This window comes from Ambystoma mexicanum, chromosome 14 (genome assembly GCF_040938575.1).
Source record: "Ambystoma mexicanum isolate Mex_15411 chromosome 14, UKY_AmexF1_1, whole genome shotgun sequence".
NCBI classification, from domain to species: domain Eukaryota; kingdom Metazoa; phylum Chordata; class Amphibia; order Caudata; family Ambystomatidae; genus Ambystoma; species Ambystoma mexicanum.
The window spans coordinates 283,980,148-284,001,985 of NC_090940.1; the positions used below are offsets into that span (position 1 = coordinate 283,980,148).

Sequence of the window (21,838 nt, forward strand, 5' to 3'; positions counted from 1 at the left end):
AGCGGCAAGTCTCAGGAGAGCAGGAACGGACGTTTTTCCATACCTGGACGATTGGCTGATAAAGGCAAGTTCAGCTGCAAAGGCTCGTTCGGCAGTGTCGAGGACGGTCAACCTCCTAAAAGAGTTAGGTTTCTCCATCAACCAGACGAAGTCATGCCTCGTTCCCAGCAAGGTAGCTCTCTTCCTGGGAGCCGAGCTCGACTCCAGCATTCCCAGAGTGAGACCATCCACAGAGAGAATAGCAGTGATTCTACGCTTAACTTCGAACTTCCTACAGAAAGAAACAACATCTGTACGCTCTTACAAATCCCTATTGGGCATGATGTCGTCATGCATATTCCTCATACCGAACTGCAGGCTTCGCATGAGGCCGGTTCAGGAAGCTCTGGACCACCAATGGAAACAAGCTTTCGGATGCTGGGAAGACATTGTCCAGATTCCATCGACGTTGCACAAGGCCCTTCGATGGTGGAACGCTTCGAGGAATCTTCTACAGGGAATGCCGTTTCAAGCACCGACATCGACCCTCCTGCTGCGGACGGACGCTTCCTTATCAGGCTGGGGCGCTCATCTTGCGGACCTCCAAACCAAGGGATCTTGGTCGGCACAAGAGTCCCAGCTCCACATCAACGTGTTGGAGCTCAGGGCCGTAAGGTTGGCGCTGAAAGCCTTCCTACCGGTTATAGCTGGTCAAGTTCTTACAGTCCAGACAGACATGACCTCCATGCACTATACAAACAAGCAGGGAGGCACGAGGTCTCCTATTCTGTCGCAAGAAGCCCAACAGCTATGGGCATGGGCCTTGCGCTACGGGATACAGATCAGGGCAGAGCACCTTCCGGGAGTGGACAATGTCCTAGCGGACAGATTAAGCAGAGAATTCACAGCGTCACACGAGTGGGAGTTGGACGACAGAGAAACCCGACGGATATTTGCCTTATGGGGCCATCCGCAGATCGACCTTTTTGCCACCAGGATCAACAAAAAAGATATTTGCGTCAAGATACCCCGAGCACCAATCGCTGGGAGACGCGTTCTCAGTGGATTGGTCGGGGAAGCTCCTCTACGCCTTCCCACCCATTCCCCTCATGTCGAGGGTACTTTGCAGGGTGAAAGAACAGAATTGTTCCTTGATTCTTATTGCACCCGATTGGGCACGGCAAGTCTGGTACCCGACGCTGAGACATCTATACTGCAAAACCCCGATTCGTCTCAAAGCACATCAATATCTACTGACACAACAGAACCGCAAGGTCCTCCACCACGACCCGAGGAGCCTGTCCCTCAAAGCATGGTTCCTGAGCAGCGTAAACTGATGCACCTAAAGTTACCATCAGAATGCTGGGATATCATCAGGGCCGCTAGAGCCCCGTCCACGCAACTCACCTACACCAGAAAATGGACCAGGTTTTCCAAATGGTGCGAGACCTCTGCGATCGATCCCCTCACGGCCTCGGTTGATCAAATTCTGTCTTACTTGTTGCACCTGGCTAAATCAGGGCTCTCACTGTCCTCTATCAAGGTCCATCTGTCAGCCATAGCGGCCTACACAGTAACCGCGGAGACGCAAGCCTTACTCTCCTTACCAGCGATCAAGATCTTCCTGAAAGGACTGATGCGTACTTATCCGCCTACACCTACACCAGTTCCGGACTGGAGCCTCAACACCGTCTTAACAGCCCTCATGCAACCCCCCTTCGAGCCCATACATAGATGCGATATGAAATTCTTGTCCTGGAAGACATCCTTCCTGGTAGCCATCACATCGGCCAGAAGGGTCAGTGAGTTGCAAGCTTTGTCTTCGGAACCTCCGTTTACCTTGTTCCAGAAGGACCGCGTCATCTTAAGGCCTCACCCGAAGTTCCTCCCCAAGGTACTTTCGGAGATGTCGTTCACTGAGCGCATTGTTTTACCAACCTTGTTCCAGAATCACGCTTCGGAAGCGGAAAGGACATTACACTCTCTAGACGTTTCTAGGGTGTTGAAGTTTTACTTGCAAAGAACCAAGGAGTTCCGCTCCTCAAACCGGCTTTTCATTTCCTTCTCTGGCCTTACCAAGGGCCAACTTATATCCAAACAAAGCCTGGCACGCTGGGTATCGTCCTGCATCATCCACTGTCATCAGTTGAAAGGCGACCCTTTAACTAGACCGCCGTCTGCGCACTCCACCAGAGGAAGGGCGGCGTCAACAGCATTCCACGCAGGGGTGGCCTTGAAAGACATATGCAGAGCTGCCACGTGGAGCAATCTGCATACTTTCGCGAAACACTACTGCCTGACTGAAGATACCAACAAAGAAACTGCAGTTGGACAGGCAGTGCTCCGCCATCTCTTTGTATAAGGTAGGACCAGCCTCCTTTCCCACCTTTCCCGAAGTATGTAACCGTTGTGTTGCTGCATGGTAAAGGTTTGATCAGAAATATGTTTTTCTGTAATGATGCATATCTGTTTATAATGGTGGCATGTTTTAACTGCTTGGTATTCTATTCAAGCATCTGAATCTATGAAAGATCCAATGCTGGAGAAGTCTTAGTTACTTACCTGTAACTGTATTTCTCCAGCATTGGTATCTTTCATAGATTCACATGCGCCCGCCCGCCTCCCCTGAGAGGCTGCTCCTATGCTCGGCATCCATCATACTGTAATCTCTACGGTTCAAAATCTGAAGATGGCTGCCGGGGGCGGAGCTTAAGCCCTGCCACCTCATTGGCTGGGGCCATAAAGGACCAAAGTGAGGTGGAGGGACTACACAATGAAGTGGCTCATAATTTAATTTATCACCGAGGATTCCCAGTCTGACGACGGGGAATTTTCAAGCATGTGAATCTATGAAAGATACCAATGCTGGAGAAATACAGTTACAGGTAAGTAACTAAGACTTCTCCAGCATTGGATCTTTCATTTCCGGCGTGACAGTTATGGGGACTACACCCGGGGACACGAGCGCTACCCACACTACTGCACCTAAGCACTCTAAACCCAGCCGTATCGAGTCACCGGAAGAAAGAGGCACAAAGAGAGCAGTCCACAGAATCTGTGTCCTCTGGGCGTTCGAGGTCGAGATCGCTGCACGACACAAGGCAACCATCCACGATTGCCAAGGGTGCCTCACTCCCCAAAGTTACGGAGGTAGGCTCATCAGAAGACTAATTCGACCTCTACCCCCAAGCAGCACGCTTAAAGTCGACTCTGGCAGAACCTAGCCAGACCACCCCCGAATCTCGGCACCAGCCGTCGAAAGATTCAGAGAAGGCCCAAAAATCGGGGAAACATACCTCTACTCGGGGGGGAAGGGGGAAAAGAGCAGAAGAAGTTATCAGAAAAAACTTCTGTACCCCAGGCCCAGAAGGACAAGCATAAATCATCAGATAAAGACAAAACGAAGACCCCTGACCCTGTCACTAGGACCAAGATTGCCCCCTCCCACTACATAGGATATGGGAATAGAAGAGGAGCCTCAGTAGAAGGTCCTCATGCCCAGTTCCAGGGAATGGATTTCTGAGGACATCGACAGGGTGATGAGAAGAATGCCATTTATGGCTAATTTCTATGAGAAAAACACAGACTATTTTCTGAGTTATCAGAATACCCCTGTAGGGATGTAACGGTATAACGGTATACCGTTAAAGATACCGTGAACAACTTAATTGAACAATAATAACCGTCACATTGTTTATACCATTATACCGTTCATACCGTTCATACCATAAAGTGTGCTTTTCAATCTGATTTGGAAAGGCTGCAGTAAGAAAGTGCTGCGCAGTCTTGGTCTTGCACTGTTGGATGTGCCGTCTGCCAAGTAGTTTCAGTTGGAGCAGTTTTTAATGCCATTCCATAAACCACACGTGCCTGACACAAAATCAATATGTTAGCAATAGGTAGAATAGATATGGTGCCAAGAAGGAAAAGGGTCTACTTTGGGTTGGCGGCTTTGGGGTTTATATATTTATAATGGATAATGTTCTCTAAACATATGGCACTCGGGTATTTCTCAGGTTCTATCTTTGAATTTACATATAATAAGTCACACTGCGAAATTCACTCATCTCTGTGGGTATTCTCTGCTGCCATTCCAAAGGGTAACATGTCCGTGATTACTGAACACCTTTTGGCCCGCAAGTAAACTAAAGGCTGTAATGTAAAGAGAGTGCGTGTGTGTGTATGTGTGTGTGTGTGTGTGTGTGTATATGCGCACAAGCGTATACTACCATCAGCCTCCATTGATCGGTGGCATGCAGGTTATCAAGATGGCAACATGTTCATCTTCACCAGTAGCCAGTCCAGTGGGGGAGCATAAAGCCTAAATGACCACTTAAGAAAAGCTATTCAGTTTGCTTTGCCAGTTGCAGCAGGCCCCCCCCCCTCTCCTCCTCTCCACACGTGTGTTTGGTGGAAGCAAGACATTTCAGTGGAAAGTATGTTGAAAAGCCCAATTCTGGCCCTGGGTGCCTGGTTTTTTTGTGGTGATAAATCTGTCAATTTATGACCTTTTAGAAAATATTTGTTAAGATTAGTTAACTCCACCTGCTATACCGCGATAACCATGATATACCGTCAATTGGCAAGAAGGTGATCGTACTGTCATAAAACTAATACCGTGACACCCCTATACACCTGTCACCTCTACTCCTTCAGGATCCAAAGACCCTCAGCCTCCTAGTAAAAGACCTCGGAATGAGACTGCAGCTCAAGGTCTGATTTCAGACCCACTCTCTGCTACCTTACCATCAGTATGCTGAAGATCCAGACATACAACAAGTACTGGACAACCAAGCAGGGGTCGATTATTACGGAGATGATGAGGACCAGGATAAGGTGGAAGAAGATGAGACAGAGGCCTATAGTGTAGACTCGCGTATCCCCAAAGATCCACCTGTCAATGACTCACCTGTGGATAATCAGCCACTTCTGAATGAGGTCTTAGCTAGAGCAGCAGAGCACTTTCACATAGACACTCAAGGGGCTCAAGAAGAAAGTCTTTGCAGAAGAGATCATGGGGGACAAGAAGTCTGTTGCACAAGCCATACCAATTCTGAAGTCTATCCAATGCAGAATTGACCCCTCTCTCACCCGGGCAGTCAACCCCAGAATGGAAAAAATATCCAGGGCTGCCCCTTCCGACTCACTTTACATAAGGGGTCAGCTTAAGGCCGACTCTTTGGTAGTTACTACCACCAGGAAAAGAGCAGGGACACCTCTAGCATCATCTGAAGCTCCCCCAGACAAGAAGAGCAAGAAAATATATGGTCTAGGAAGGAAAGTGGCCTCCACTTCCGCTTACCAGGCAAGAATTGCGAATACCACCACTCTGCTTGCAAGTTATAATTGTCACCAATGGGAGCAAGTAGCTGCCCTCATTGCTTCCGCACCTTAACCACTAAAGGGCCAGTTAGCCCAGATTGCGTCGGAGGGTAGATCGGTGTCCGGGTGCATTCTGAAAGCGACATTTGATGCAGCAGACAATGCAGGCCGGCTCATTGCAGAAAGCACTGTCCTCAAGAGATACACTTGGCTGAGACAGTCAGGGTTCAAATCCGAGACCCAGGCTACTCTTATCGACATGCCAGTAGAAACAAATGTCTTGTTTGGAAAAGCGGTAGAGGAGTCACTCAAAACTGCCAAAGAAGAATACAATACCCTAAGGTCCCTGGGACAATTAACTAACAAACCCACGAACCAAAGAGGGAATAATAATTTTCGTTGCCCACACGGCCAAAATTCCCAGAGGGGTTCTAATTACTCATAGGGCCAAGGTACATCGTGGGGTGGCAACCAACAAACTACCCAAGGTTACGCCAGAGGTAACAAGAGGGGCCGTGGTAGAGGTGGTACGCCTCCCAGCAAACAGTGACGCTCCGCTCAGGGTCCCTTAGCATGCATCCCCAGTAGGGGGGGTGCATTTCCACCTTCACCCAGGCATGGGAAGAGATCACCTCGGGCAGATGGGTGCTGTCCACAGTGTCCGCGGGATACTGCATCGAACTGTTGGTGCGTCCCCACAACCACCCTCCGAGACAAAAAATACACTCGCTGGACCACCAAAAGATCCTCCTCGAGGAAATCGTCAATCTTCTTGCAAAGGACGCAATAGAACTCGTCCCGGGCAACCAGGTAAACAAGGGTATTTATTCAACTTACTTCCTTGTGCCAAAAAAAGATCCGGCAATGCGCCCAGTATTAGACTTACGGTCTGTAAACAAGTATTTGAAGCCCCAAAAATTTTGCATGACTACACTCCAAGAGGTAATCCCCCCCTAAAAAGAGGAGATTACATGGCAACATTTGACATGAAAGATGCCTATTTTCATATTTCCATGTTACCAGCGCACAGAAGATTCTTGTGCTTCAAGGTGGACGGTCGGCACTACCAGTTCAAGGTCCTGCCCTTCGGTATAGCCTCGGCTCCAAGAGTATTCACCAAGGTACTGGCGGTGGTGGTGGCAGCGCACCTACACAGGCTCATCATGGGGGAGACCCCAGTAATTTGCAGATCCAACATCCAAAGAACGATCGACCTCCTCTTCTAATTGGGTTTCTCAATCAACGAGAAAAAATCAAGCCTGGTGCCAAGCACCTACTAGGAGGTTCCTAGGAGCTGTCCTAAACATTCAAGAGGGGTTGGCCTTTCCATCATTGGAAAGAATTCGGAATCTTCTACTGCAAATTCTTCAATATCGGCCCGGTCGCCAGATGAGGGTGCGCAAAGCGATGCGTTTGCTAGGCATGATGGCGTCATGTATTTACCTGGCTCCCTACGCGTGCCTGCGACCCATGCAGGAATGGTTGGCGAAACAGTGGTCTCAGGCAAGTGGTCAGTGGGACGATCTAGTGGTTGTTTTTCGCCAACACTGGTACAAAGTCTTTGCTGGTGGACAAGAGAGAACCTGTCAAAGGGGAAACCCTTTTACGATCCAGAGATACAGGCGGTAGTCACTACGGACGCGTCCCTGTCGGGGTGGGGAGCACATCTCCTTCACCACACAGCTCAGGGTCTCTGGTCTCACACAGTGGCCAAGAATCACATCAATCTGCTAGAACCTCTGGCGGTCTTCAGAGCGCTTTGAGCGTTCGAACCCCACCTGTTGAAACTGTCAGTGCAGATCTTAACAGACAGCACAACATCGATATTTTACATAAACAAACATGGGGGCACTTGTTCGCCAAATCTGTCCAGACTTGCCCAGAGAATTTGGACATGGGCACTCAGACGGAACATTTACCGGTCATCCCAACATGTTCCAGGGGATCTCAATTCACTAGCAGACGCTTTAAGCAGAGATCCCCTCCCAGAAGAACACGAATGGTGTCTACACGAAGAAGTCGTAGGAGATCTCTTCTCACAGTTGGGTTTCCCCACCATAGACCATTTCGCCACAAGCAAAAACAGATAATGCCCAGGATTCTCATCCAGGTTCCCCCAGCCAGACTCCATGGGGAACGCTCTATGGATGAACTGGTTTGGGATGTTTGCCTACGCTTTTCCACCAAACCCTCTGTTGAGGAAGGTGGTCAACAAGATGCACAGGGAATCAACGACACTCATCCTAGTTGCTCCCTTGTGGGCGAGACAACTGTGTTCCCTCACCTGCGCAAACTGGCAGTGTGCGAACGCATCAGACTCCCGTGCTGGCACAACCTACTATCCCAGCACGAAGGACAAACACTGCATCCTCAACCCAGCCTTTGTGAGCTTGGCAGCATTGCTCCTGAAGTCATAGTTTGGCCATCTACTGCAGAGATGCATGAATATCCTAAAGGAATCAAGGAAACCAAACACAAGACACTGTTACTTTGATGCCATAATAAACAAATCAACCCAGTTCATTGCACTCCTTCCAATATTGTCACCCACATGCTCCACCTGCTGGGTGCAGGGTTGTGTTATGCTCACCTGGCTCCGACAGAGGCGTCGATCTGAACTGGACAGCTGCGGTCTCCACCAATGTGAGGGCCGAGATGACGGACTGGACTGGCCCACCTAGCTTCGTTTGCTTGGCCCTTAGGAATATTCTTCTGCAAATGGAGAAAGGGAATTAACCACTCGTGGAGTTGAGCATAAATCCCCCCACCCTGCTGTTCTCCCCACAGATCACCTTTGATGTCCCCTCTTATAGTCTCACCTGATGGTTTGAAAAGCTGAGCTCTCCATCCTGCATTGAGCGCAGGGGCGCGTTGATAACCAGTTGCTTCACTGGCTCGAAGGAATTGGTGAGTTACAGAACAATATTGACTCCGAAAAGTACGTAGTTTGCAAGAGTTCACATGTCTGACTTTCACTCTTGTCTGATTCCTTGCAGTTTGCAGCTTGACCCCTGTTAGGGAGAATTCTCTCTTTAGGCTGAATTTCCTAACCTAGTGAGTCCCCCAGCAGCTTTGCTGGATTTCTGGAGTTTGTTTTTTTCTCCTGCCAAGAGTGAGACTCTTTTTCTCCCACTCTTGGACATGATTTATGGTGTTCCTTTGACTGTTCATGTGTTTTATGGGCTATGGGGTCCTTTACTCCATAGGGTCTCATGTGTTTTTACTATGTGTGTTACACAGCACCCTCCGTGCAGTGACACAGGGGTGTCATAGTGACACCCCACCATAGACTCCATACCCTGAGACTGACTACTGTCTCCCAGGGCATATAAAGCCACCATTGGCTTTACTAGTACCAAATTATTAACAGAAACTGGTACAAACCATCATATTGTGGACATACTGGTCGGGGCAATTCAATTGCCCCGGGGTCTGTTAGTCGAGGGCGCATGTCTCCGTCCCCCCTGATCGAGTTTTGGCTGGTGGCAGTGGATATTACTTTTTATATTCGACCGCGAATATATCACTATGGGATATTCCCATTGTTCAAGGCTACCAACTTTAATTATTTAATTCTCATAGCCTCGAACATACCGCCGGTTTATTTAATTAATATTAATTTGCCGGTTGGTATTTTTTGCCAGGACTCTATTCTAAAATGGCGTTTGTTCTCTTCTGTGACTCCAACCCAAGTCGAGCCCTTTGTTCCACTTTTTGGCGGGGTTCTCCACAGAAGCCTCCAAAAGTGGTGCCACTCTGTCTGGGTACCACAGGGGGTTTTGTGGGAGGGGGTTTAGGCACCCTGGACTGAGTTACCTTGGTAACTCAAGTCGCACTCTTGTGTGATTGGCCCAAGTGGTGAGCCGGCCGGCTCACCACTTAGCATGTTTGATTGACAGCTAGGCTGAGTGAATGGGGGTGTGCTGCATAAAAGCAGGGCTTTGTGGACTGGAACTTCAGAAGTCGCCACAGGACCTGAGAATCCGACGAGAGAGAAGCTGAGCCGACCTACCACCACGACACCACCGGTTGAGCCCTGCGGAACTGACTCACCACTTCCCGACGACAGAGAAGATCTCCCGGCTGGAGAGGCTTCTTACCCTGACTGGTGGGCACAACCAGGTTACCTTCTTTTCCTCACATCCCAGGACGTCTTGTGGTCGAATTGCCCGTGCCAAGCACCCCGGCAACCGGATAGCCGCGAATAAAAGGACCGCTCCTTTTACCTGAGAACTCCACAGCTGGTTTCTTCCCTGGCAGTGCAACGGACTCCTGTCTTCCTCCCCGACGAGATCCTCTCTTCCCCCGGACGAAGCACCGACTTGTATCTGTTGCCAGGAACAACTGCCCCCGCTGGAGTATTCTCACCACTTTAAGGTACCGTGTCCGCCAGGCCTCCCTTTCTAAAGATTGCTACAAGGTAATAATAATCCCTTAACCTTCTGGACTGGGCTGGCTGCCTTGACCATCTAACTGGTCCCTTTCTTTGGTCCAACCCTTTTTAAACCTTTTCAAGACTTTTGTGCACTGCAACCGTGTGACCTTGGACACATTTCGTTCTGATCCTTTTAAGGTGGATCCAGCCTTCCGAACTCTAACTTCACGGTTTACTTTGCCTTCCTCTCTTGTTGTGTTCTTGTGAAAGTGTTGGGATCTGTTTCAATGTATACCCTGCTTTTTCCTCCCTTTTTAAAACGAATTATTAGAGTGCCATCTGCGTTAAGCGCTCACCTCTGTCTGAAAATAAGTGGGGCTTTACGTAAGAATTGTCTAATATTCTTTTAAGGGCGTGTATATCTTTTAGTGACCGTGTTTTTGAACTGCTTAACATTAGTGCCTGTGTGTTTTACTACATGTGGTTTTAAATAGATAATTATATCTCTTTTACATCAAGCTCTGGTCAGTGTTTACTTGTTCTACTGTGTTCTGTTGACCTATTGTGAATACTATGTATACTGCCTAACTCTTCTTGAGGGAAGTCTGACTGCTCAGCCACAGCTACCAAGTGAATCTGTGTGGTACAGACTGCTACCAATTGGGTTTCCTGCCAAACACCTGTAGTCTTAAATCTTTTGCAGTGGTCCCAGAGGGAACTGCAGAGGTTTCTGCCTAACAACCCTAGCGAAGAGTTCCTCGTGGTAGCTGACGAAGTTCAGGTAAGGATTTGGCTTTTCCTACACAGTTCAATAAAATAAGGCCAGAATGTAACCTGTTGCTTGCTCCCTTATTCAGGTGTGGAAAGAAAATATGAAGTTTGGGGAAGAATGCCTCCGGCGCTAAAATTAGATAAGTCTATTGCAGTGAGATGAGTTCCCCTTGTTTGTCCCTTTCTCACCTTGTTGTCCTTTTGTTCCCCTTAGGGGCTGGGGTACGGCAAGGATGCAATGGAGACTGCGCCGACCCGTGAAGAGGAATAGTACCCCCGGCGGTAATCGGGTAAGACTATGGGGGGTTTACTATTGCCTCTGTTTATTCCCTTGGCTCACCTTTGCTCTTCTTGTGTTCCCCTTAGGTGCCAGAGTGCGGCGGGAACATGCAGAAGGATGCAGTGGATTGTGAGGGTGCTGCGAAAGCCGGTGAGTTCAGCGCGGCACTGCAGCAGGCGAGGCGGCGCACGTAAAATGCTTCTTTCTTCCAGCTCGAAGGCACAGTGGATCCGGAATTCAGGTAAGGATCAAAGGTTTTGCTTTTATTCTAACCTTTTCTCGTTCTGTTCCTCCCTTTTTCTAGGAGCTGCAGACTCGAGGCGGGCGTGGCAGAAGGCTGGATGCAGGCTTGCAGACACGGTGAGCGTTACGCTGCTGGATGAAGAATAACGCGAAGCGTGTGCTGCTCTTCGGGCATGGTTTAAATAGCCTCCAAAGTAGTCCCAGGTAAGTATTCCTCCCCAGCCCCACCCGAGTAAAAAATAGTCCCTAGGTAAAATAGTCCCTTCCAAGCCTCATTTGGCTTGGAGCTCTGCAGCATGGTCTGCATCAGGTAAGCTTGCAGCATCGTCTGCATCAGTTAAGTTCCACTCTATGAGCCTGGCGCCTATGGCGCCAGGACTGACTCTCCATATGAGCCTGGCGGAATAGGCGCCAGGACCGCACCCAAACAGCCCCTAGCAGGGGTTTTTGAGCTTGCTCAAAATAATGTGGTGCCTGCTTCCGGGGTTGCTGGACCTGGTCTGGTTCCCCGGGGGTAGGCATCATGACAGGTTGGTATTTATTTCACTCAAGGTACACCTGGCGGCGCTGTCAGCCTACACCACCTCCCATAACAAAATGTTGTAGTGGAAAGTACTAGTGGTTAAAGCCTTTATGGAAGGGGTAAATAGACACCACCCTCCAATTTCCAACCCACCACCAGATGGGACTTTAATGTGGTGCTTGCTAAACTCATGGGGCCCCCTTTCGAACCCATGCATAAAGCTAGTCTCAAACACCTGACTTATAAGACTGCCTTCTTAGTAGCCATTACATCCATAAGTAGGGTCAGTGAGATTCAGGCTCTGTCAGTGCAGGATCCTTTATTTACTGTTCATAAGGATAAACTGGTTCTATGAACTCACCCTAGGTTTTCACCCAAGTTCATTTCAAAATTCCATGTTATCCAGTCCATTGAGCTTCCGGCCTACTTCCAAGAACCCAAAAGCTCTGCTGAGGTGAAACTACACACACTAGATGTGCGAAGAGCGGTCCTCTACTACGTAGTCAAAACCGGACCGCTAAGAAAGACAGATCAACTGTTGGTCTCCGTAGCCACAGGCAGAGAAAGGGATCGCGTCTCTAAAGGTGACTTCTCCAAATGGATAGTCATATGTATCCAACTGTGTTACTCCCTTTCAGATAAAACTCTGCCTTTTACGCCAAGGGCTCACTCTACAAGAAGCACGGGGGCCACTCTGGCTTTCATTGCAAATGTACCCCTTGACACCATTTGCAAATCAGCTAAATGGAGCTTTATTCACACCTTTACTCAGCACTACTGTATTGACACTCATTCCAGGACAGATACTCAAGTGGGACAAGCGGTTTTAAGACATTTATTTGCTCATGACCCTTCTCACCTCCCACCTCCTTCTTCTAACACTGCTCGCTAATGTATGCACAGCATGTGATCTAAGCAGATTCCACAAGCCTCAGAAGGGATACATTACTCACCATAATCGTATTTCTGATGCTTGTATCTGCTTAGATTCACATGCGTCCGCCCTTCCTCCCCTCTGAGAGAAGGCGCATGGATGCTTGTAGTCTTATCTTTTTATCTGCTTGGATAATCTGTACTCACGCTAACTCATGTCAGAAAAAATACAATCTGAGGGTCCTACACGCGTGAGGGATCATGGGTACAGTGAACGTCACACTAGGGATAGTATTACTGGCACGCCCTAAGTTGACGCCCATTTTCGAGTTTCGAAAAACAAACTGTAATACTCTGCAGCTTCCACTAGATGCCGGCCTATGCACAGCATGTGAATCTAAGCAGATACAAGCATCAGAAATACGATTATGGTGAGTTATGTATCCCATACAGTTGCTTTCAGGTATTTGTTTCATGTTTTCTTGTTAATTTAAGTTCTTCTTTTATATGTGTATATGTTCAAGATATGTCATACTGTGTCCCATAAGTAATGGGGCATTTAAGTTTGTTCTGTTGTGATGTGATGTTCTGTACTTCACCATTGTGATGGTGTAGAAAATATTTTTTGGGTAAAAACATATCTATTAAAAATAGAGGTACTAAAGAAGTCAGCAGTGATTAAAACACTGATTCAATACCTTTCTGCTTCATTCCAGTGCTTTCAAAAGACTACATAATTTTCTCAGGCGTTCATGCCGACCAGAAAGAGTTTATAGACTGATTATTCACAAATTGTTTTGTTAGGCCATTTTTCGTGTTATTGTAGTCTCTTCTAAGACAGGACAGAGAATCTGTATTGCCTTTTGAGCAGGCGGGAGGCTAGTTTGTCAGAGGATGAGTCTGATGCCCTCAACTTCCTCTCAGCCACCCTACACTTACGGGTAACGAGGTTGGAATCGTAACAAGAGTTGCCCTTGGATGCAGGCTTCAAACGGATCCTCATGACGGGGGTGAGGACATACAGAGTATTATAGATTGAGAGATGAAGGTTGGAAAGGGCTGTGTCAGAGTGCAAGTAAGCCAAAGGTGTAGGAGGAGAAGAGAAAGTAGTGCAGAAAGCCTCCGCTGACACACGCTTGATGGGCCAGATGACCGAGAAGGTGGGTGGTAGTGCTGGGGTCGGCTTAGCCTGAGCAGCAGAGAGTGACTGGTGAGAGGAGAGAAGAAAGTGGTCAGTCCAAGAGAGAGGAGTGGTGAGAGGGTTGGAGAGGGGGAGATCTGATGAGATCAGAACATCTAGGGTGTGCCCTGCAGAGTGAGTCTTTCCAGAGGGAAGAATAGAGAAAAAGAAGCAGGGATTGAACACAGACTAATACTTTACAATTTGGACTGCATTATTAGCTTCCTCGTTTGCCGTCACCACTCCCCCGGATGTTAATCAATGATTAATTGCTGCTAAAAATGGTACTAAGACATTGGAAGACTATAGTAGACTCTCTTTGGGTCTGGGGGATTGAGCTCAATACTCTATCATCATTGAAGAGCTTCTTCTATTGTTTAAAAGGTAATGATCACATGTTTAAACCCACATGAAACAACTACTTTGAAAACTCACTTAACACCAAGGCCTTGCAGGAACATTGAAAGCTCCACTTGAAAAGTGTGGATGCCCAAGGATAATTTCTGCACCGTAAGCATGTTTTGTCTTGTGTTCCTCCTTTCTATCCTTCTCCTGACCTCACTGATCCCAATGTTCGAATAATCTGTAGGATGAACTTAAGAAAATAAGTTTGTGTTGTTTTTGCCAAGACATGTTTAGCAATTAGATGAGGTGTGCATATGTTAAACTTGTAATGCATTCTGCTTGAATAAATAAGGGGAAATGATTAAGACACTGTTCATAAATGACTTATTTGTTGCTTAGTTCATGCATTTACATGCTAACATTATTTTGTTTACTTTGAAAAACAGCTGTACTTTGTCAATTTGCGGAGAAAAAATGGTACCTATTTATGGAAACAAATTAAGACATTTAAAGGTCAGCCTCCAACGCCTCGTGACAAGCTTTCTTGCTGGGTGTACAAGGACAGGTAATATGGACGAGCTATTTTGATTTTATATAATACATGCATTGTCAGTGAGAAATTGTTCACATTTGGGAACATATAGGTCATTTATAACTAAGAATGCTATGTTACAGATATTTATAGAACAAAAACCGCAAAAACAGGATGTTCTCTAAGGTTGGTGTAGGTCATGCAGCTGGAATATTGGCAGGAATATTGTTGAAAGAAGAGAACACGGTTCAGAAGTCCGAGAAGCGGTTGCAGAGAAACAAACCTCCCAAGGACATTCCCTTTCACCGTAGAAGGTAACTGGGACTCGGGAACAATGGGATAACAAAAAGGAATATTTATACAATACAAACCACACTTACCAGTAGAAATTATAATACAGACCTATCATTGAAACAGATGAAAATAAGTCATTGGGATACAAGAGAGCGAAATGACATTGTGATAAGGGAGAGAAAAGGAAATATGCCACTGAACCAAGTAAATAAGCAAGTAGAGTAAAACAAGCTGAATATTACTCACCCAGAGAGAAGGATTATCTGACTAATAGTACCCTCCTATGATACTCTGGAACTGAGAACCAACATTCCATAGCTAGAAAAAGAACACCAAAGGGGATCCCAAGAAGAAGGGAAGAGTACAAAAAGCATTAGAAGAATTCCAGAACTTAAAGAAATCTCAAGACTATTAGAGACTTTCAGAGCAATAAATAAGCCTAGAGATTGGTGCTATAATACTGGGTACTAAAGTACCGTTAAGGAGAAGGGAGACATTCTCCGGATATAGGTTAGTTTTCATAGTAGTAGGGGCAGTTTGGATAGTTTTGGAGTACGGATTGTTCCTTTGGACATTCATGACTGACTGATGAGCACCTTAGTTAAAACATATATGCAAGGATCACCCATAGAGATAGGGAAAGTTAGGCCTTGTCCTTTACTTTAATAAGAGTTTGTGATTCATGCCCACAAAGTGTCTGTGTCCATCTGATTTGCCACATAACCTAGTGTTCTTTGATACCACAGGGCCATGACAGTAGTATGCACCTTCCTTGAGCGAGTTCTACCAGGTTTGCCCAGGTGATGACGATTGAATCTCTTGAGCAAGGCATGGACGTATCTAGCTGATTCACTGGACCGATCCCAGGGACCATATCCCTTGCAATCCACCAAATGTTGGAGCATACCCCTGCAATATGTTGAGCCCAAAATACCAGCCACTTTGAATTCCAGACTGTCATTCTTGTATGAAGGTTGAGGTTTAGAATGGTGCTGATAGGAAAAGCGACTCGGTCGGAGAAGGGATGCATGGAACACTCAGTTAATCTGACTCCAAGTGCAGGGAAGAAAAGGCTTGAAGGTCACAAGATTGATACTTTGGAATATTTGAAAAGGGCCAAAAAAGCGAGGAGCCAGCTTGTATGGCACTACATTTCAGGGTAGCTATTTAGAGGCTGGCCACCCACCTAAATAGGAGGTTCTGGAGTCCAATGAAAATTAGCAAAGAACTTCTTTTGTTTGTTAACCTTTATCAGATGTTCCTTTTCAATTTTGTGGGTGTTGTGTCGGGTTGTAATCCGGCTGTCTGTAGATGGTATGCATGTTTCTTGTGCCAACTGCAAGAGAAATACTTGTGGATGATAGCCATTGGATGCAAAAAACGGTGTTGTGTTCATACTCCTACGTCCCGTCCCCTTTTCTCCATACTTGTGGGACATCTCTCCATCCTGTGGGACGGGACCGGAGCACTTTGTAAAAAGCATCCAAATTTTTCCAAAAATGTGTTCTTCCTCTCTTTCCTGCGCGTGGCCCGGCACGCGGCCGTAACCCCGCCCACCTTGGCTCCGTCCCGCGCCCCTCAGTCCTTTTCTCCGCTCGATGGGGGCCGAACGCACTTGCATCCTCGGAAGATTTTCTTCCCTGTTTTCCTCTCTGGCTCTCGCTAGCGTTCGTCTTATAGTCTGTCTGTCTTTTAAATTGGACTTTCCAGACTGCTCTTCGTGTCATCGTCGCTTCGCGAGGGCGGATCCCCATCCTCTTTGTTTAGAGTGTTTGGGTCCGGAACACCGCTCGGACTCCTGTTTTTACTGTGACTCCCTTTCGGTCCGGGCTCTTCAACATCGGTTGGAACGGTGGGAGGAGGTGTTCGACGTGCTCCTCCATCTCATTTTCAGGCGTTTATCGACGAGAAGAAGAAACGCCTGGTAAGAAGTTCCGTTTTCAGAGCACCCCGGCCGGGGGATACCTTCCCGGGTTCCTCTCGAGCCGGGAGGGGCGTTGATCGCTCTGTCACCGGGGTTCGCCCTGAGTTTTCTCCGAGGGTCTCCGTAAGGGGCCTGTGTACACCGGAGTAACTTCCGAGGCCCCTCCTGTGGGGGCTGTGTGTAGACCCAGTACTGCTGAGTCACAGGGTACCGGAGCTTGCTCTGAGGCCTTTCTTTCGGCTTCCCTTAAAAACAAGACCGGGGTGCGCCCTGAGGCCTGGGTTGGGCCTGTGTTTACCGAACGGATGTTCGAGGCCCGTGCCGATAAGGCTATTACCGTGCCTAGGCCCGAGGTCCCTCGTACAGAGGCTAAGGCTACCAGCAGTTCTGAGGGGCCGGGCAGGGCTCTGTCGCTGAAAGCGATTTCTCACCGTTCCCGCTCTTGTGGTGATACCAGATCTGTTGAGGGGGCAAAGAAACAAGGTTCTTCTTTTACCGGCAGTGCTGAGGTCCTTCCTTCGAAGGCTCAGTTGGCGGTTGGTATGTCGCTTAAACATTCCAGGCCTCATAGTACCGGCTCTGCCGAGGTTCCTTATGTTAAGGCTAAAATTAAGACCCCTGATCCATCGACGGGGACCCCTGCCTCACCTCCTCACGTGCCGCAATTCCCCTCAGATGAAGACAAAATGGCGGCCGTTCCCGCCACGACCACGGTGGCCATTTTGGGTACTACCCCTACAACTACGCCATCGGCCTCTGGTGTAGGGTTCGGTCCCTTGGGTGAACATAAGGTCACTTGTGCGTATCCTTACCGGCCCGTTTATGATTGGAACGCCCGAATGCCTCTTCCGCACAATGTTTCGCTGCCTGCAGGGGCGGTCCCTTTGATTTATGTGGATACGTCGGCGGAGGGCCCAGCGTGGCACCCTTCTCAGTTACGTCCCTGGAATTGTCCACCTCATGAGAGGCCTCCTCAGGTTCCGAAGTCATCTCCTGAGGACGCTTTTATCGGTAAATCTCAAGCGCTTATGCGCACCGACCCCATGAGGGAATATTTCAAAGGGCTTTTTAAGGAAATTTATCCACCAGCGCCTCCGGCTCAACCCGTTCCTCTGGTGTTCCGCCGACGCCTCTTTTGCCCGTGGTGCCTGCCCCTGCTCTTCCACCTTTGCCACCGTTGTCCCCAGTGGACAAGGCAGTGCCTGACACGGTTCAGCAGGATCCTGACCTGTCAGATGACCCTCAAGGCGAGCAGGACAACGAGGACCTTCCCCGCTCTGTTAGAGCTTTTCATGACTGGGTACTGGACATGATGAATTTCTTAGATGTCCCGGTTCCCGAGGCACCTGCTCCACAGGAGGGCGTGCTTTCTAGAGCGTTCATCCTGTCTCCTTTGGAGCGTACCAGCCTTTTCCTGCAGAAGGAAGTTTTGTCTGAGGTCCGAAGAGTCTGGGAGAAGCCACACACAGGACTTTTCGTCAATAAAAAGATTGACGCGAGGTACAGGCTGCACTCTTCGGAGGAAGTGGCCTTGTCGTCTTGTCCGCCTCCCTCCTCCACAGTGGTGGCTGCGGCCACGTTGCAGTCCAGACCTGCAGCATCCTCTTCCGCGACGGCTACCCAGGTCTTGGGAAAGGAGGACAAGCTCCTGGACTCCCTAGGGAGGAAAATCTTTGCCAATTCGGCTTTGCAGCTCAGGCAGGCCAATGCCGAATTGATTTTGGCGGGAGCTAACATGCGGATGTGGAGAGGTCTGTCAGAGTTTGAGGAGCATATTCCGGTCGAGAAGTTGGAAGATTTCAGAGGTGGCCTTTCCGATGCCAGGGTCTTGACCCAGGATCTCCTGGAGGCTGCGGCTCATCACGTAGACACCTCGGCTCGGGGCATGATGCTCGGGGTTTATACCTCGAGGCAAGCGTGGCTGCATGCCACCAAGTTTTGGAAGGAAGTGCAAGACAAGGTTTTGGACCTTCCATTCGATGGTAAGGAGCTTTTTCATTCTTCTACTGATGTAGAGCTCACCAAAACCAAGGATAGCACTCAGACGGCTAAATCATTGTCTGTTCTGGTTAAAGCTCCTTTCAAACCTCAGAGACCGTTTTCGCAGAGTCGACCTGGTTTCAGGGGCTTCCTCGACCGTAAATCGCGCAGAGTGGACACTCCTGCGGGAAATAACCGCCGTAGACAACAGCGTACGCGGTATTTCTCCCGCTCCTCAGCCTCCTCATCAGGTTCAGGTGGCACCGCCACCGATAAACCTGCCAAATGAGGTTTTTCCGTGCTCGCACGAGAACCCGGTGGGAGGACGCATCGCATCTCATTGGGAGGTGTGGCAGACCATCACAGAAGACAGATGGGTCTTGTCAGTCGCTCGGGCGGGCTTCCGCTTACCTTTACCCCCTACCCCACCCCTCAACCCTCCTTTTCAGCTGTCGGGCTCACCCTCCCTCAAGGCCGAGGGTCAGAAACTTCTGCTCCTCAGAGCTGTGGAACCCGTTCCCCTTGGGGAGCGAGGGTAGGGCTTCTACTCCCGACTGTTTACGGTGCCCAAACCCAACCAGGCTGGCCTGCGCACCATCCTAGACCTTTCCCAGTTCAATCTTTCCTTACCCCAAGAGAAATTCCAGATGATCACGCCCGGCCAGATTCGCTCCTCGTTGCAGGCGGGCGATTGGCTCAGCGCGGTGGACCTTCAGGATGCGTACATGCATATCCTGATTTGGGCTCCACACAGGAGGTACCTCCGTTTCTCTTTGGGAGAGGAGCACTTCCAGTTTCGGGTGCTTCCTTTTGGCCTCAGGTCGGCGCCGCGTGTCTTCACGAAGATGATGTCGGTGATTGCGGCCTATCTTCGTCTTCAGGGTATCCATGTGTATCCTTATACATCCTTCTACGCAGCCCTTGTCCGCTGGCGGCAGCGGGCAACCTCCAGTCTCTCCTTCAGCTCCTGTTCCATCTTGGGCTGTCGGTGAACTGGCGGAAATCCTCCATGACGGTCTCTCAGGACCTGATTTTTCTGGGTTTTCGTTGGAACATGATCGACTGCAGAGTATACCTGACCGGGGACAGAATGGCGGATCTGTAGGCCACGTGTCAGATGTTTGTGCAGTCGGAGAGTATGTTGGCCTGGTGGTTCCAGAGGCTTCTGGGCCTCATGGCCTTGTGTATGCTGGCTCTTCCTCTTGCTCTTCTCAAAATGAGACGGACCCAGATGGCCCTTCGGAATTCATGGCGTCAGGCAGTGGACCCAGACTTCATGCGGATAATGATTCCGGATTCCATTAGAGTAGACCTGGACTGGTGGTCATCTCTCACCAATCTGTCTGGGGGCGCAAGGTTTCAGGACCCGGTCCCTATGGTGACGATCATGACGGACTCCTCCCTCTTATGGTGGGGTGCGACGTTAGATCTCCTTCAGGTCTCGGACCTCTGGTCGCCTCAGGACAAGCTCCTGCACATAAACCATCTGGAGCTTCTGGCGATTTTCTTGGCGCTCAAGGCGTTCAGACCAGTCATTGTCAACAGAGTGGTCCACATAAGAACGGACAATGTGGTGTCAATGTATTACATCAACAAGCAGGGGGGAACAAAGTCTCCCCCCCCTCGTGGACCTGTCCATCCAGATTTGGGAGTGGGCCGTGCTTCATGGTGTCTGGCTGCTTGCAGTGCACATCCCGGGCCAGCTGAATGTCACAGCAGATGCCCTTAGCTGGCGGACAGTGGTCAGCTACGAGTGGGAGTAGAAGGCGGAGGTCCTCTCGGGGATTTTCTCGCGCTGGGGCACACCGCAGGTGGACCTCTTCGCGACGGCGACGAACAAGAAGCTTCCTCTGTATGCCTCCAGAGGGGGGCTGGGAGCCTCCTCTATGAGGGATGCTCTAGAGATTTCATGGCACAACATGAGAGCTTACGCCTTCCCGTCTCTGCCTCTAGTTCACCGGGCAATTTGGAAGTTGAAGAACTCGGTCAACTGTTCTCTTCTACTGATAGCCCGTGGTGGTCGGCCAGGTTTTGGTTCTCAGAACTCCAACACCTGTCGGTTTATCCGCCAATCAGGTTACCGGTAACTCCCGATCTTCTCCACCAGGGGGAGCAGCAGCTGTGGTACCCCTCCCCACAATCGCTCAGCTTGGCGGCTTGGTGCCGGAGTTCTGGTCTTTAGAGCATTTGAATTTGTCTGCGGATAACATGCGTATTATCCAGGCAGCCAGAAAACCTTCGACCAGATCTCAGTACAAGAGTAAATGGCTCAGGTTCTGTCATTGGTGTCTAGAGAAGAAATTGGATCCAAGGGGGGGCCACGGTTGACGCGGTGTTGTCCTTTGTGTCCTCCCTAGCAGAGTCAGGGGTTCATGTTCTGTCATGCAGGACTTACCTGTCAGCAGTCTCTGCTTATCTCTCTACGGATCAGTGTTCGTTCTCTCTGGCTAACCCAGTGGTAAAGAGGCATTTTGCTGGTTTAACACGCCTTTACCCTCCAGTTCGTAATCCGCACCCGCCATGGGACCTGAATGTTGTCCTGACGGCGCTGTGCCATAAACCCTTTGAGCCGATGGCTACTGTGGACCTCAAGTACTTTCTTGGAAAGTGTCCTTTTTGGTCGCCGTCACATCGGCAAGGAGAGTGCGTGAGCTCCAAGCATTGTCGGTGGAGCATCCTTTCTTGGTCTTTCACAAGGGCAAGGTAGTCCTTTGAACTAATCCGGCTTTTCTGCCGAAGGTGGTGACCGAATTCCATTTGAATCAATCGATCTCCCTACCGGTCTTTTTTCCGAACCTCGCCTCTGAGGCGGAGAGGGTTCTACACTGTCTTGATGTCTGAAGAGCTCTCAAGTTCTACCTGGATAGGACTTCTGAGCTTAGAAGTTCTTCTCAACTTTTTGTGACTTTCGGCAACCCTCAAGGCAAATGGGCATCTAAGGCAACTATTTCTAGGTGGATTGCCGCCTGTATCACGGAGTCTTTCACTGTCCAAAAGCTGAAACCTCCTAAAGGTATTCATGCACACCTGGTGCGGGGCAAGGCAGCTGCGGTTGCTTTCCAGAAGTATGTTCCCTGGGAGTCCATCGCTAGGGCAGCTACTTGGGCCTCTCCATCTGCTTTCTGTAAGCATTACTGCCTCGATATGAGTTCTAGAGCTGATGTTCAGTTTGGTCAGGCTGTGCTGAAGAACCTTTTTTCCCAAGCACTCCTTACAA

At 49.1% G+C, this 21,838-nt stretch overlaps 1 protein-coding gene across 3 annotated transcripts in view; it reads left to right on the forward strand.

Moving 5' to 3' along the window:
- The window catches only part of KLHDC1 (kelch domain containing 1), a 2,530,617-nt gene that overhangs the window by 534,685 nt on the left and 1,974,094 nt on the right, over positions 1-21,838 (forward strand). For all 3 annotated transcript variants that reach the window (XM_069637400.1, XM_069637401.1, XM_069637402.1), the window contains exon 4: positions 14,338-14,456. In XM_069637400.1, coding sequence (XP_069493501.1) covers positions 14,338-14,456 — 119 coding nt within the window. The remainder of the gene's footprint in view (positions 1-14,337; positions 14,457-21,838) is intronic.